The sequence below is a fragment of the Capricornis sumatraensis genome, chromosome 6, assembly GCF_032405125.1.
Source record: "Capricornis sumatraensis isolate serow.1 chromosome 6, serow.2, whole genome shotgun sequence".
NCBI classification, from domain to species: Eukaryota; Metazoa; Chordata; class Mammalia; order Artiodactyla; family Bovidae; genus Capricornis; species Capricornis sumatraensis.
The window spans coordinates 78,242,958-78,257,964 of record NC_091074.1 but is presented as its reverse complement, the minus strand read 5'-3'; the positions used below and the strand labels follow the sequence as shown (position 1 = coordinate 78,257,964).

The following is a 15,007-nucleotide window of genomic DNA, read 5'->3' as shown; positions in this document are numbered from 1 at the left end:
GAGAGGGAGGGAGAGGAGAGAGAAAGACACACGCACGCAGAGACACTCGGTCACTGGAATTCCATTAGAAAAAAGTGACACGAGCAGGGGTTAGCGGGAGAAGATTTTTTTGAATCTTTCCTCCGTCTTGTGCGAAAGAAGCGACTCGGGTCTCTCGTCCTCGAAGCTCCCACTGGATCGTTCCTAGGCGCTGACACCCGTCGGTGGATTTCTTATTTGCGTTTTATTCTGACCCCCACCCTCGCCACTTCCTTCCAGCCCTTCTCTCTCAAATCGCCTCTCCCCCCACCTCCTCAGTCCCCTCCCGGGAAGCGCAGGGGAATCGGACCCGCGGGGACTCGCGCCTTCCCGGACGAGCCGAGGGAAGGGCAGACCTGAGGACCGGCTGTCGGCTTGGAGAGCACGCACACACACACACAGATACGTGTGTATTTGATTTTAGTGGGCAAGGGGGGCGTCGAGACGCGGCCCACCGCCCTCCATTCCCCCACCCCCTCCAGCCCGAGGCGAGAATCGCAGGACTCAGGATCTTCATCCGGCGGACTAGCTGGGATCTCCGCATTGGATTTGGGGCTGATTATCACTGCTTGGCTATTATTATTGTTGTTGTTATTATTTTTTATCCAAGGGAGAAAGACAGAAAAAACTGTGGGATTTATTTAACATGATCTTGGCAAACGCCTTCTGCCTCTTCTTCTTTTTAGGTGAGTACCTGCGGGAGGCGAGGACAGTGTGTCCGCGGGAGCCTGGGGGGCTGCGCGGCCGCGCGCCTGCAGGCGCCGGGGAGCAGCCTGGAACCTTGGGGGCGAGCGGGGCGCTGGCGGGGGACCGACCGGTGGGAAGAGCTCGCGGCGGGGCGAGCCGGGCCCGGGCGCGGCGGAACCGAGCGGGGCCGGCGGCCAGGATGCGGGTGGAGGGACGCGAGCCGCTGCTGGCTGCGTACGCACAGGGTTGGGAAGGAGACTTAGAACACCCAGACCATCCCTGAGCGCACGAACGCAGACATAGTCGCTCACTCACATGCAGTGATAGCGCTCATTTCTCTCAACATAAAGGGTTCAAATTGCGGCAACTTAAGAAAAAAGAAATCCACCTCTTGATCTGGAAGAGAGGAGAGAGGGGAGCGGCTCAGGGTCGGGGAGAGGAAAACCCTGCCGTCCTACCTCTCGGCTCCTCGAGCCGATCGTGGTGGAGGGCGCGGGCTTCTCCAGGAGCTCCGGGATGGACATCTGTGGGGGCAGTCCTGGCAGCCACCCCCCGCCTGCCAATCATCCTCTGGAAAAGACACCCCGCTTCCCACTCTCCGAATCCCTTCCCCGCGGCTTCACTCCCTGGAACACTTTTCAAGTTTCTCCCCACCCTGTACCCTCCCTCCCGCGCAGACCCGAGCCATCTAGGTGGGCGGGAGCGGAGGGTTTGAGCCGCAGTTCACCGCCTTGTCTTTGCCACCTTTGGGGCGGGGGCACCTGGTAGCTGGTGGGAAGAGATGGGAGGGAGGCCGAAGTTTGCTTCCTTGGGTGAAGAAGGAGGGGAGCTGAGGGGAAAACCTGGCCTGAACAGAGACCACTGCTCATTCTGGAAGCCCTCTCCTCCAAAGGCAGGGAGGGAGGGCTGCCTGGTGCCCCTGAACCCTGACTGTCTTTTTCCCACCCAGAATTCCCAATCCCTAGCCCCCTTTTTATGCTGCAGGAAATCTCAGCTGCTTGGGAAGCAGGTGTAGAGGGAGCATACTTGGGGGTGGAGGTGAGTAAAAGTGGGTGTTGGAAAGGCTGTGTGCCACCGTCCCAGGCAAGGCTGCTGCCCCAGTAAGTACTCCAGAGAGAGGGCAGGCTAATGGGGTGTGTGTGTGTGTGTGTGTGTGTGTGTGTGTGTGTGTGTGTGTGTGTGTGTGTGTGTAAGGACCATACATCTGCTTCATTGTGGATGCTGCTCCTACCACCTTGGCCTGCTGTGTAGCCAGGGTGAGCCAGCCTGCCCAGATGGGTCACGAGAGCACCCTTTCCCTCCTGGAGGAGGGGAGAGGGAAGGCCTACGAGGGGGTTAGGTGCAGGTCATAGAAAGCCATGAGGGGTGTCCTAAGAAGTGTCTTGACTACGACCAGGGATTCAAGTCCAGTCCATGTTGATCGGGCCCTGGGCCCTTTGCCAGCCCCACCTCCTTTTCCCCCTCCGGCATTTGGGCTGTGGGGCTTGGCCCAGCTCTAGGGTGTGGCCTTCACAGTCCTGCCTCAGGGAGCCAGAGGTGGCTCTTCTCAATAGTGTTCTTAGGTGGGAGGGGCTGAGGGAGGAGGCTGGGATGGTTCCTCTGGGCCCCACTGTGCTCCTGCAAGCCTTTCCCGGTAACCCTCTCACTCCAAAGGGGCTATTATAAAAGCTGACCTTTTCTCCTACGGCTGGTTTGAAAACCCAGCTTTCTGGGGCCAAGAATGAGCAGGGCCAAGAAGAAAAGGAAATTGTATTTCAGGAAAAGCAGCCAGACTGCTTGCTCCTGAGCTGCACACACGCCCCAGGCCAGCAGGGCTCCCAGGTGTGGATGATGGCCCCTCAGTCATCTCCAGGTCCAGCCCCCCAGGCTGCAGAGGTGGGGGGTCCCAGCCGAGGGGCCTGAGGAGAGACTGTTCTCCTGAGCCTATGCAGGTGTGCCTGGGGTCCTGTTCAGAGATGGCCTCCCTGGTGTCTGTGACCCTGGTGGGGGTGGGGATGAGAGGAGGAAAAGTGGCAGGGGGCCACATCCTTTCAGTTCTTTCTCTTGAGAAGCCCCTTCTCACAGCTGGGGTGCATGTTGGCTGAGTGACCACAGGGCAGTGAAAGGCTCTGGGTTAGGCCAGCTGAGAACTAGGGATATGTTGGTTGGTAAGGAAATTTCAGCCCCAGGGCCCTTGCCTGGCAAGGCGCCCACAGTTGGGAGTTGGTTGGAAAGTTGGCTTTGGGGGGAGGCTTTTCTGGAGCTTGAGAAGTGGGGTGGGCATTTTCAGTCAGGGATAGAGTGAAGCATGTTCCTAGGAGCAGGGGCCTTCGGTGTGCTCCTCCCAAGGTTCTGAGTGAGGTGTGGGCGTGGGCATGCCTTCCTGGCCCAGCCATCCTGACCTCCAGTGTTGACAAACTCAGAGAGAAAGTGAGATTGGGAAACTGATGAGCGTGGGGACCGGGGTTGGTCAGAGGGCCCACCTCCCACTGGCATTCTCCCTCTCATCGGGGCATTTGATGTACCTGGGTGGTTGTAGGTCTGTGTGGTCTCGCAGTCCCTGCTGTGTCTCTAAAAGCTGTTCCACATGTCTGTGCTTTCCTTGCGAGATCCGAGTTTTCTCCTGATCTAGAACTTGGAAACATCACCAGAATACCTTCCAACCTTTACTCACCTAGAATTCTTGGCCAGAGGCACCAGGTTGCCATGATTTCTTTCTCTGGCTGGACTTCTTGGTTTTGGGGGTCATGGCACCACCGAGAAGAGTCAGGGGTAGGTGGTGGTCAGGGAGTTTGGTTGGAAAATGCACTGACCCTCCTATGGAGCATCTCTCTGCTCAGGAGCTGAAAGGAAGAGGGAAGCCCTTGCTTTAGGCACAGGAGCCCAGGACTCTATAAGGATCGTCTCTTGGGGCTGTAGACCCACCTGTAGGGCAGGAAGGAAGTGTCCTTATTGCCCCAGTTCCCTAGGCTAGTGTGCTGATATTTAAGCCTGGGGAGGAAGCCGCTTTCTTGTTTTATCTCCCGCTGTGCAGCCTCTGGTAACGCCAAGGTGGGAGAGGAGATGCCTGCTGGGATGCTGGGGTGAGGAGAGTCAGTGGAAGGCCCAGGGCTGGGCCAGTCCTAAGGCTCCAGCAGGCTGGCTACCTGGTTGGCTAGGTGGGACAGCAGGTACAGGTGAGGCCGGGTCAACAGAGCTGACCCTTGAGGGCCCTGTTGCACCCGAGTCCTGCTTAGAGACCCAGGAATTTGCTGAAGCCTGGCAATAAATCCCCAGCCTGGGCAGGTGCCTCACTGTCTATGCCCACATTTCATGCTGGTTTCTTTAGTGGTCTTGCTCAAGCCTGGCCATAACTGTCAGCTCCTCCCGTCCTGAGGTAGAGGTCTGGTCAGCTGGAGAAAGAAAGTCTTTTGTTGTGGACCCTGAGGTTTTCTCCACCCCAGGCCCACCCCCTGGTCTGTTGGTGGGATAGGCCTGGCCTGCCAGGAGTTCATTCCTAGTTGCCTTTCCCCTTGGTGGCCCTGTGGGTAGTGACAGGGTTGCAGTGCAGCACATTGCCTCTAGGTGTCGCTGTCTCCCTGTGCTAGCTGCTCCCTGAGCAGGGCCTCCTGGGAGAAGGGAGTGAGAAGTGGGAGTTCTGGGTCAAAATGGAGGAGATTCTTTGGGATTAGGGGATGGGGGACATTTCTGCCTAGGATCTTATTATGTTTCGGGGCAGAATGGAGTGGGGAAGCCCCCCCATCACTCTTCTGGTCTTGGAAAATTTAGTCTTGGCTCCGGGCCTTGGCATGGCCTTTTTGTGGGGCAGGATCTGAATGAGGGGCTTGGAGGGGACCAGGGGACTGGGATGGTGTCTGTTTGGGGAGCTTGCTTTTGGAAGGACCAAGCGGCCCTCTCTCTGCCTTTCCCCTCCGTATCTTCTTCCCCGATCCCTTCCCTTCCGTTCCGAGGATTGTGGGTTTGGACACTGGAGGCCATGCTGGGGAGGCGAGGGTCCATGTGCGAGGCCAGGGTCCACTTGCAGCTGACTTATTAGTTGGCTTCTGGAAAGAGGGGAAAGAAGGAGAGATAGAGGGGAGAGGGTATCAAGGAAGGGTGGGGAGGAGAGGAGAGAAAGAGGAAAAGAAATGAGAGAGAGAAGGAGACAGAGACAGAGATGTCTGTGGGAGTGGTGGGATGGAGTTGTTTGGCCCCCAGCGTTTTTCGGGGCGGCTGGGGTGAACTTGTCTCCATGGTGGATTTTGTCTCTGGCCACTGTCGGACAGGATGGTGTGGAGGGCCGGGTCCCCCAGAGGAGTGCTTCCCTCTGAGCTCTCCTCAGACCACGGGGTCAGGCTTGTCTGTCCCTGTCTCCTTATGAAGTCTGGGGACTCAAAATGGACAGACTGGGGGTCGGAGGGGCCGTTTTAGCCTGTGTGTGACCTTGAGTTGTCACGTCCCTTCTTTGGGCCTCAGTTTTCTGAGAGTGGAATGCGGGACTGATCTGGTCTTTGAGAGCCTAACAGGCTGTGAGAGTTAACCAGTCAGCCTACCTGGTTCCTTGGCCAGACCTCTGTTTGGACCCGAGGTTGCTGGCAGGAGGCCTGGCTACTCTGAAACTGAGATCTCCCTTGGCCTGCCCTAGGAGGCCCATCAGCTGCCAGCTCTCTGCTGAGGCCGTGGGATCCTTCTCTGGACTCCTGGCATCTTAGACCGTCTGTGGTCTGGCTGGGGCCTCTGGCTCTTCTGGGCTGTGCTTCTGGGCCCAGGGCCGTGGAAGGAACCAGAAAAGGGTCATGTAGGGCCAGGGCCGAAGACAACTTTTCTCCTTTGGGGTCTGAGGAGAGATGGTGGTATCTTGGGCCGCTTTAGCAGCGCTTGCTCTGACCTGCTGGGGCGGGCAGCCTTGAGTCGGCCTCGCTGTGCAGAATAGAACCGGTGTGACTCTCCCAGAAGGGCCCCCAGGCCTGCCTCTGGGGTCGGAGACCGCGGCCCTCATTCATGCTTGTCTTCCCTCCCCACCACCCAGACGAGACCCTCCGCTCTTTGGCCAGCCCTTCCTCCCCGCAGGGCCCCGAGCTCCACGGCTGGCGCCCCCCAGTGGACTGTGTCCGGGCCAATGAGCTGTGCGCGGCCGAATCCAACTGCAGCTCCCGCTACCGCACGCTGCGCCAGTGCCTGGCCGGCCGCGACCGCAACACCATGCTGGCCAACAAGGAGTGCCAGGCAGCCTTGGAGGTGCTGCAGGAGAGCCCGCTCTACGACTGCCGCTGCAAGCGGGGCATGAAGAAGGAGCTGCAGTGCTTGCAGATCTACTGGAGCATCCACCTGGGGCTGACCGAGGGTAAGGCCGGCCAGGGCCCTGGGTTCAGCGGGAGGGCCTGGGAACCGGCCGGACTGGCCCGCTGTCTCTCTCTCCACCTCCTGGGCAACCTAGCACCCAGAGGAGGCAACCATATGACTTAGAGGGGGCAGATGTTGCTGGAGAGACAGACCAAGGAGGAGGTAGGGAGGAGAAAGGGTCAGGGTGCTGGAATGAGAGGGGATGGGGGTCTGGATGGGGAGTGAACCAAGGATGGCTGGCTGGCTGTGTGTCATGGTAACAAGGGCAGGTGAGGCCAGAGTGCCCAGGTGGATGGAGAAGAGCACAGAGGAGAGAGAAGGTACTGGCTGCGTGCGGGCGGAGCTGTGAGGTTTGCATGTGAGCAGACCAGCCCCTGCCACTCTCTGCTGCCCCCTTCCCGCCACCTGCCCTTCCGGTGGCTTCCTGACCCCTGGCCTGGCCTAGGCATCATCAGCAGGGATTGGAGGGCACATGGGCAGCAGGTCCCAGAGCCCTAGGCAAGCCCTCCTCTAAGGTCCAAGGCCAAACCTGTAAGCCTCTTAACCACCTCCCCCATTTCCTCCCCCTCCAGACTAGGGTGTGGAGGATTTGTAGGCCTCCTGGGTCAGACATTCATTTATTAATTCAACAGCTGTTTACTGAGAGTTTTCTGGCTGCTAGGCATTACCACTCCAGTACTCTTGCCTGGAAACTCCCATGGACGGCGAGCCTGGTAGGCTGCAGTCCATGGGGTCGCGCAGAGTCGGACACGACTGAAGCGACTTAGCAGGCATTAATAGTCGAGAGCAGCTGGGGCAGCATTTGCCTTTGTGGAGCTCCTAGTCTGGGGGGAACACAGATAAGTCAGGGACTTTCAGTCGTTTGGTGTAGTGAGTGCTGTCAGAAAGCACTGGGGGCTCTGGAAGAGCCAAAGAAGGGCATCTAACCCCTTTTGGCGAAATCTAGAGAGCCTTCCTGAAAGAGGCGGCCTTCAGGCTGAGACTAAAGAGTGAGGTGCAGTTACTTCGTGAAGGCATGTGGGGAGAGTGTGGGAGGTGGGGGACAGAGCGTGGGCAAAGGGTGGCATGTAATGCAGGTTAGCTGACCTTCCTTACAGACATGCAGGTAACTCAGTGGTGCTAAGTTGCTTCAGTCGTGTCTCACTCTAGCCCACCAGGCTCCTCTGCCCATGGGATTCTCCAGGCAAAAATACTGGAGTGGGCTGCCATGCCCTCCTGCAGGGTATCTTCCTGATCCAGGGATTGAACCCTCATCTCTTCTGTCTCCTGCACGACAGATGGGTTCTTTAACACTGCCGCCATCTAGAGGCAGGTGGAAGTGGGGCTGGAGGAGGAGAGACGGAAGGGGTTTGGATCTGGTGGGCAGCACCCCTAGGAAATTTTATGTGACGATCTCTGCTTCAGGACAAAGTTCACGTGGTTCCAACAGGAGAGCAGATTGGAGACACTGTTTGGAGCCCACTGCTGTGGTGCAGGCCAGGAATGTGGCGGCTGAAGGAGGACAGTGGTAGGAGAGAAGGATCTAGGAGCTGCCCAGGAGGTGGAATCAACAGGTCTTGGTGAAAGGCCGGAGGAGTCAGGGAGGGCCCCCATCTTCTGTCTGGGGCAGCTGAGTGGCTGAGGGGGCTCGTCACAGCAAAGGTGTTGAGTCGGGGGAGGGCCGGAGATATGCGTTTGTTTTGGGGTATATGCCCCTAATCGGCCCTATAGACTGCTGGGTGTGCAGGGCTGGGGCTCAGGTGAGGAAAGGGGACTGGACATAAGGATTGAGAAGTCATGAGCAGGGACTTCCTGGAAGCGATAAAGACTCTGCCTTTCAATGCAGGGGGTGTGGGTTTGATCCCTGGTTGGGGAACTGAGATCTCACATGTTGCAGGGTTTGGCCAAAAATAAATAAAAATGTGGCAAATCAACTACAATAAAAGATAAAAAAGAAGTCACCAGCAGCCTGCAGATGGTAACTGGGGCCAAGGGATTGGGTACAGTCACACTGTGAGGAGGTTGGGAACTGAGCTACTGGGATCACTGCCATTGAAAGATGGGCTGCAGGGGTGATGAAGAGGCTCTGGGGGTGAGGTGGGAGGGAGCCCCTTGGGAGGAGCTCACTGTCAGAAAGAAGGAGGATCAACAGCCTCCAAGACTTCAGGCCCAACAGGAGAGAGATGGAGAGTGTTCCTGGTGCCCTTGGGGTGAGCTCCTGGGTGGCCACTGGGAGCAGAAGCCTGCTTAGGGGGGTGCCTGGGAGCTGGGGAACTGGGATTGATGACTTTGGACAACTTCTTGAAATCTAGTGTGAATATAGAGGGTTTCCCCGGTGGCTCAGTGGTAAAGAACTCACCTGACAATGCCGGAGACAAAAGAGACGTGGGTTCGATCCCTGGGTGAGGAAGATCCCCTGGAGGAGGGCATGGGAACCCACTCCAGTATTCTTCCCTGGAGAATCCCATGGACAGAGGAGCCTGGCAGGCTATAGTCCATGCGCTTGCATGCAAAGAGTTGGACATGACTAAAGCCACTTAGCAAGCATGTGAAGACAGAGAACAAAGGATGACTTTTTTTAAAAAGAGAGAGTCGAGTAGTTTAAATTCTAAAGTAGGACAGAAGCGATGGAGAGGCTGAGGTGAAGAAGAAAGAGGGGTGTGATGTGGAACCGTGCCCTTGTGGGAGGGGAGGTGTCAGCCTGGAATCTGAGGGTCATCACCCTGCCTCCCCTGCCCCAGCTGCTGGAGGGGCAGGAGGAAGCTGGGCCCAGGGTGGAGCCTGGATAGTGATGGGTTCCTGACCAGTGGCTCAGAGGTTTTCAAATTTGCCCTGAAATTAGGAATAAACTGGCTTGGAATTATTAACAGTATTACCACCATTAGTAACATAGTAATTCCTCATGAACTGAGTGGTGACTTCTCTGTTGCTGGCAACCTGGAGTCCTAGAACTTGAAATTAGCAAAGAGAGGGAACTAGCCACAAAGAGGGGCGCTCTGTTCTCTGTGAGACCAGGAGCTGGCTTCCCCCTACCCTCCCAGGCTGACTCCATGCACAGAATATAAATTTATCACAAATAAGACTTAGTTGTTTAACTTCTTGCAGAACTCACATAAGAGAAACTGACAAATCCATGTTGCTGTTTAGTTGCTCAGTCATGCCCGACTCTTTCGTGACCCCATGGACTGTAGCCCTCCAGGTTCCTCTGCCCTGGGATTTCCCAGGCAAGAATACTGGAGTGGGTGGCCATTTCCTTCTCCCCATGCACAGAACAGTAAAGGCCCCAATTCAACAAGCTGGTTTGTTTAGGTTTTTGCTTTCTTTCCACGGCCTTTAGTTTCAACCCGAGGGAGACTGGGCATAAGGTGGGTGGGCTTGCTGTAGGTGCAGAATGGGAAGGGAGAGGATAGAAGAGTTTAGGGCTAGAGAGCTGGGTGGGCCACTGGAGACCCTTCCCACTGGACTGGCACCCTTGGCATCACCACATCAGCGCACTGGGGACCTTGTTTGGAGCCAGGCAGTGAGGCGTTTCGATGACAACAATAAGCATAATATGCATTTTATGCTGCCTTTTGCCATGTCTTCAAGGCCCTTTCAACCCGAGAGGGCTCTGACTGTAGAGTCTCTGGATCCCAATGCTTGAGATGGTTTGTTGGTTCATTTACTCAACAAACATCTGTTAAACACCTACTGTGTGGTTCAGAGGGCAAGAGCACTGAGGAAGCTGTGTGGGCACCTATAGTCTGGGAGGCCCTTCTTTGGGTCCACTATATAAAGGCAGGCCCCTGCTTTTCTCCTTCTTCAGAACCATGCACCCTACCCCTTGCAGACTGCTCAGTCCCCTCCCCTGGGCCTTGGGGCCACTGGTTTCTGTCCAGGGCTGACTGGGGAACCCAGAGGCCTTTTATTAATAACAGCAGGTGGTCCTCTGAGCAACAGAGTCTTCCTGGGACAGAGTGGTCTCCTGGGAAGATGCAGGCACTTCCTCCCTATTCCGTGTGTGTGTGTGTGTGTGTGTGTGTGTGTGTGTGTGCACGCACACGCTAAGTTACTTCAGTTGTGTCCAACTCTGCAACCCCGTGGACTGAGTCCACCAGACTCCTCCATCCATGGGATTCTCCAGGAAAGAATACTGCAGTAGATTGCCATGTCCTACTCCCGGGGATCTTCCTGACCCAGGGATCCTTAACATTTTTGATAACCTGACTTGGGCCTGGGCAGGTGAGGGGATCAAGGAGTGGAGAGACTCAGGTAGGTTTGCACTTAGATTCTTGTTTCTCCAGGGTCCCTGGCTGGTGGATGCAATTCCTGGAGACTTGGTCCCACCTTTTGCCTCAGAGAGAGGCCCTACCTGTCACCTCCCCACCTGAGGCTGAGCTCACTGCATGGACTGAGGACCTCAGCCTGTGGGCAGAGCTGGGAGCCAAGCTCTCAGACAGTCCCAACTGCCAAGGGCCTTGAGATCATTCTAGCAGGAGGCTGAGATGCAGAGAGGTGTGGTAGGCCTCACAGGGCACACAGCAAGCTGCTGGTGGGACCAGGCCCCTGACTCCTCCAAGTAGACCTCTTTCCACTGTTCTGGAAAGCAGAGACATCACTTGGCCAACAAACGTCCATATAGTCAAAGCTATGGTTTTTCCAGGAGTCACGTATGGATGTGAGAGTTGGACCATAAGGAAGGTTGAGTGCCAGGGAATTGATGCTTTCGAACTGTGGTGCTGGAGAAGACTCTTGAGAGCCCTTTGGACTGTATGGAGATCAAACTAGTCTATCCTAAAGGAAATCAACCCTGAATATTCATTGGAAGGACTGAGGTTGAAGCTGAAGCTCCAATACTTTGGCCACCTGACATGAAGAGCCAACTCATTGTAAAAGACTCTGATGCTGGGAAAGACTGAGGGCAGGAGGAGATGGGGCTGACAGAGGATGAGATGGTTGCATGGCATCATTGACTCAATGGACATGAGTTTAAGCAAACTCCGAGACAGTGTAGGACAAGGAAGCCCGGTGTGCTGCAGCCCATGGGGTCACAAAGAGCTGGACACAACTGAGTGGCTGAAAAGTGACCACTGCCCTGGGGGAGAGCCGTGGCCTTGGGCTCGTCTTCCCCTCTGCCATAACCGCCCCCGTAATCACCAGTATTTACATGGGGGTGAGGGGAGGGATGTCACTGTTGGCTGCACAGGGCACTTGAGACCAGGCTTCTTGCCACCTCCAGTGGCAATGCTGATGTTCAAGGTCATCCTGGTTCTTCAGATGTGAAGTGCACAGGGTTCTCCCTACATGTCCTTTCCCAGCTCATGGGCCTGGAGTCTGACATCCCGGGTTTGACTTCAGTCTTGCTACCAGGCAAGCCTCAGATTTCCTGATGATGAATTCTGCTGCAAGAGCAGGCAAGGAGAATTGAATTAAATAGGATGGGCCCCTCCCAACCAGTCATGGAAGAGGCTCCTTTCCCCCAGAGATCTATCCCCTGGGCCAGTCAGTCATACTGGCCCATCTGTACCCAGGCACAGTGCTGTGTCAGATGCTATAGGGAAGGACAGACCCTGCTATGGGGAAGTGGTCCAGCCAGGAGAAGACAGCTCTGTGAAAAGTTATGCAAGAGTTGTTTAGTCGCTCAGTTGTGTCCAACTCTTTGTGATCCCATGGACTGCAGCACGCCAGGCTTCCCTGTCTGTCACTATTTCCCTGAGTTTGCTCAGACTCATGTCCATTGAGTTGGTGATGCCATCCAACCATCTTATCCTCTGCTGCCCCCTTCTTTTGCCTTCAGTCTTCCCCAGCACCAGGGTCTTTTCCAATGAGTCAGCTCTTCGAATCAGGTGTTTTGGAGCTTTAGCCTCAGTCCTTCCAGCGACTCTTCAGGGTTGGTAGTACTTGTTTAAGAATTTGGTTTCGATAACACTTTTTATTTTTGGAGGCAATATTCATACTGGTTAAGTACTTGGACTCTGGAGCCAACAGCCTGGGTTCGAAACTTAGCTCTGCCACTCACCAGCTGTGTGTCTTGGTCAAGTGCTATAGCATCTCCATGCCCCAGTCCCTGATCAGAAAAATAGGGAGAATAATAGTGCCTAGCCCCTGGGGAAATTAAGAGGATTAAATGAGCTAGTACATCTAAAGCACTTCTAATAGCGCCAGTACGAAGAAGGCACAACATAACCTCATCGTTATTACAAAAGCGCTTCCTAAGTTCTCTTGTTATTTGTTCACACCGGCTAGCATGGCTGGTATGCCCACCCCAGGGAGTTTCTCCAGTGCTGGTGGGCAAAGGGGAGGATGCTGAGATCTTGCAAGCCCGAGACTGCCCTGCAGGCCCCGGGGGGAGGTGGGATTGGAGACAGGCCTGGACAAAAGAGTCATTTTTGGATTAGGCAGGTACTAGTGGGCACCCCCCGTGTGTAAGGCACCCTATGTGCTGGGTCGGACGGGGCCTAACTGTACTCTTGTGAGGTACAGTGAAGGGTGGGGCCACTTCTCAGGGGACATGTTCTTCCTTCATGTCCTCTCGGGGGATCTGTACCCTTTTTTGGGGGGGTCATCCTAGTATAGTGGAGAGATGCCTTGGCCCTGGACCAGCAGAGAGCTGGTCAGGGGTTAGCCTGTGAGTAACTTTGGGGCCTGGCTGAAGAAGCAGATTCCAAGACCCCCTCCCCTGGAGGCCGGCCCCTTCCTGCAGGTGGCCCCCAGGTGTGCCACCCGCATGGACTCCTCTTTAGGTGGTGAGCTTGCCTGTGGCTCTGGGCCTCAGGTGGACAGGAAATCAATGTGTGAGGCTGTGGTCATCACCTGTCTCCCCCTCCCCCTCTGCCTCACACACAGTCTGAGTGATTATCCATTGATTTCTTCCCACCATCATGTCCGTCTCGAGGATCTTCCCTTTCCTGCTGAGGCACTGGCGGAGGGGGCAGGAGTCCTGCTGAGGTGGTGCTGGGTCTCCAGGGCACGCATCCCCCATTTATCTGCTGTCACTCATTCACATCCTCGAGCCTCTGGTGCATCCCAGAGCCTGGGGGAGAGGCAGCAGGTGGAGGGGAAGACAGGTCGGGAGGCATACGGGAGTCGCTGGTCAGGCCTCCGTCCAGTGGACCTCAGCCAGTCACTCCCGGTGACATGGTGGGAAGCAATGGGGAAATCCTGTCCTCTTAAGCTGGGGTATGGGCTTCCTAGGTGGCTCAGTGGTAAAGAATCTGCCCACCAATGGAGGAGAGGGGGGTTCAATCCCCGGGTTGGGAAGTTCCCCTGGAGAAGGAAACAGCAACCCACTCCAGTATTCTTGTGTGGAGAATCCCATGGTTAGAGGAGTCTGGTGGGTTAGAGTCCATGGAGTCGCAAGAGTCAGACATGACTGAGGATGCATGCACCCAAGTAAGCCTGGGCAGAGCCAGTCTGTTGTGATGGGAGAGGATGTTAGTGTCAGGGCCAGATAGCTCTAGGTCTGCCATGAGGAGCGGTGTGATCTCAGGCAGGTTGCTTCACCTCTCTGGGCCACGTCAGAGCCCTCTCCTGTGAAATGAGGAAGTTGTACTAAATGACTGCTGGAGGGTCCTTCGGCTTCAAATCCTGGGATTTGTATAATAGCTGGCTTTCCATGGGGGCTATCAGGATTCCACCTCCCCTGTGCCTTCTTTCCAGAAGCGTATGGAAGTCCTTAGAAGAGGCCAGGAGTCATGAGAGAGCTGTATTGGGCAGTGTGATCCGCTCTGGTTGGAGAGAAATACCTTACCCACGAAGTGTGCAGTGCTTTGGGCAGGATGTGAGCCTGGTCTGACGCGGTTCTCTCTTCCAGGCGAGGAGTTTTATGAAGCTTCACCCTATGAGCCGGTGACTGCCCGCCTCTCGGACATCTTCAGACTTGCTTCAATCTTCTCAGGTGAGTGGGCTTGTGCTGGGGGCTTGACAGTTCTGCTCAGGTCCCCTGGGGCTGGCAGGTCGAACCTTGTGGCTTGGGTGAGATGTCCGCTTGCTAGTAAGCCCCTGAACACCTCCAAGCCTGGGGTCTTCATCTGTAAAGAGAAAACCATGACACCTTCCCCTCTTCTCCTCACCACCACCGAGGTTGTGTGTGGCCTAAAGCATTTATGGGAATGGCCTAGAATGACCTGCCGTGCAGGAGGTCTTGAATCTGACATCTGGTATTGCTTTCCCATTTTGTCACTCATCTTGCCTGGCTGGGTCCTTTCCAACTATTCTACTTTGGTAAATTTGCTCAGCCTCTCTGTGCCTCAGTTTGCTCTTTGGTGAAGAGGGGAGGGCACCTACCTTGTTGGATGGTTGTAGGGTCACAATGAACCAATGGTTGACCAGGGCTCAGCATGCTGCTGGGCTTGTGGGAGCTGTTAGTTGAGGTGGCCTGTGTTCCTGTCACCATTGTCCATTCTGTTCGGAAATTCTTGTCTCCCCTGGGCGTTCTGCTTCTGAAATCCCTCTGAGGAGAGCCTCTGCTCCCTGGCTACTGCTGCCTCAGGCTGCCTAGGGAGTGAGAGGCTCATTTGAGCTCCAGTTTGCTTGCCTTGGTCTGTGTGTAGGAGCCCTGTGAGTGTTTTGGTTCTTTCTTCTTGACCTTGTTCCCTCTGTCTTTTGGGTGACCAATGGGCATAGGGCAGCCTACCACTACTTGGGCACTGGGGTGGGCCTTCTGGTCTTGGGAACTCTGTGGAGGCTGGGATGCGCTTTCTGGAGTCACCATTCGTGCTTAGAGGGGACCAGGGTGGGCTTTCTCAACAGGACCTGTGAGTGTAGGGCCCCAAATCTCAGGCTTCTAGGCACTTTGTGACTGTAGGTGAAACATTCTGAAGTTTCTTTTGCTCTAAACCAACAGCAGTGCTGTTGACATTGACCTGGGTGATCCTCTCTGTGGCAGAAGCTGTCCTGTGCACTGTATGGTATTTAGCAATGTCCCTGGCCTCTACTCACTGGATGCCAGGAGCAGCCCCTCAAACTGTGACAACCCAGTGCGTCCCCAGACACTGCCACTTGTCCCCTGAGGGGCACAGTCAATGCCAGTTGAGAAGCACGA

The 15,007-nt window shown here is 55.7% G+C and overlaps 1 protein-coding gene across 1 annotated transcript in view; it reads left to right on the top strand.

Moving 5' to 3' along the window:
- Positions 1 to 664: 664 nt before the first annotated feature.
- GFRA2 (GDNF family receptor alpha 2) overlaps positions 665 to 15,007 on the top strand; it is a 101,159-nt gene continuing 86,816 nt past the window's right edge. The window contains exons 1-3 of the mRNA XM_068974226.1: positions 665 to 704; positions 5,693 to 6,007; positions 13,778 to 13,861. Coding sequence (XP_068830327.1) covers positions 665 to 704; positions 5,693 to 6,007; positions 13,778 to 13,861 — 439 coding nt within the window. The remainder of the gene's footprint in view (positions 705 to 5,692; positions 6,008 to 13,777; positions 13,862 to 15,007) is intronic.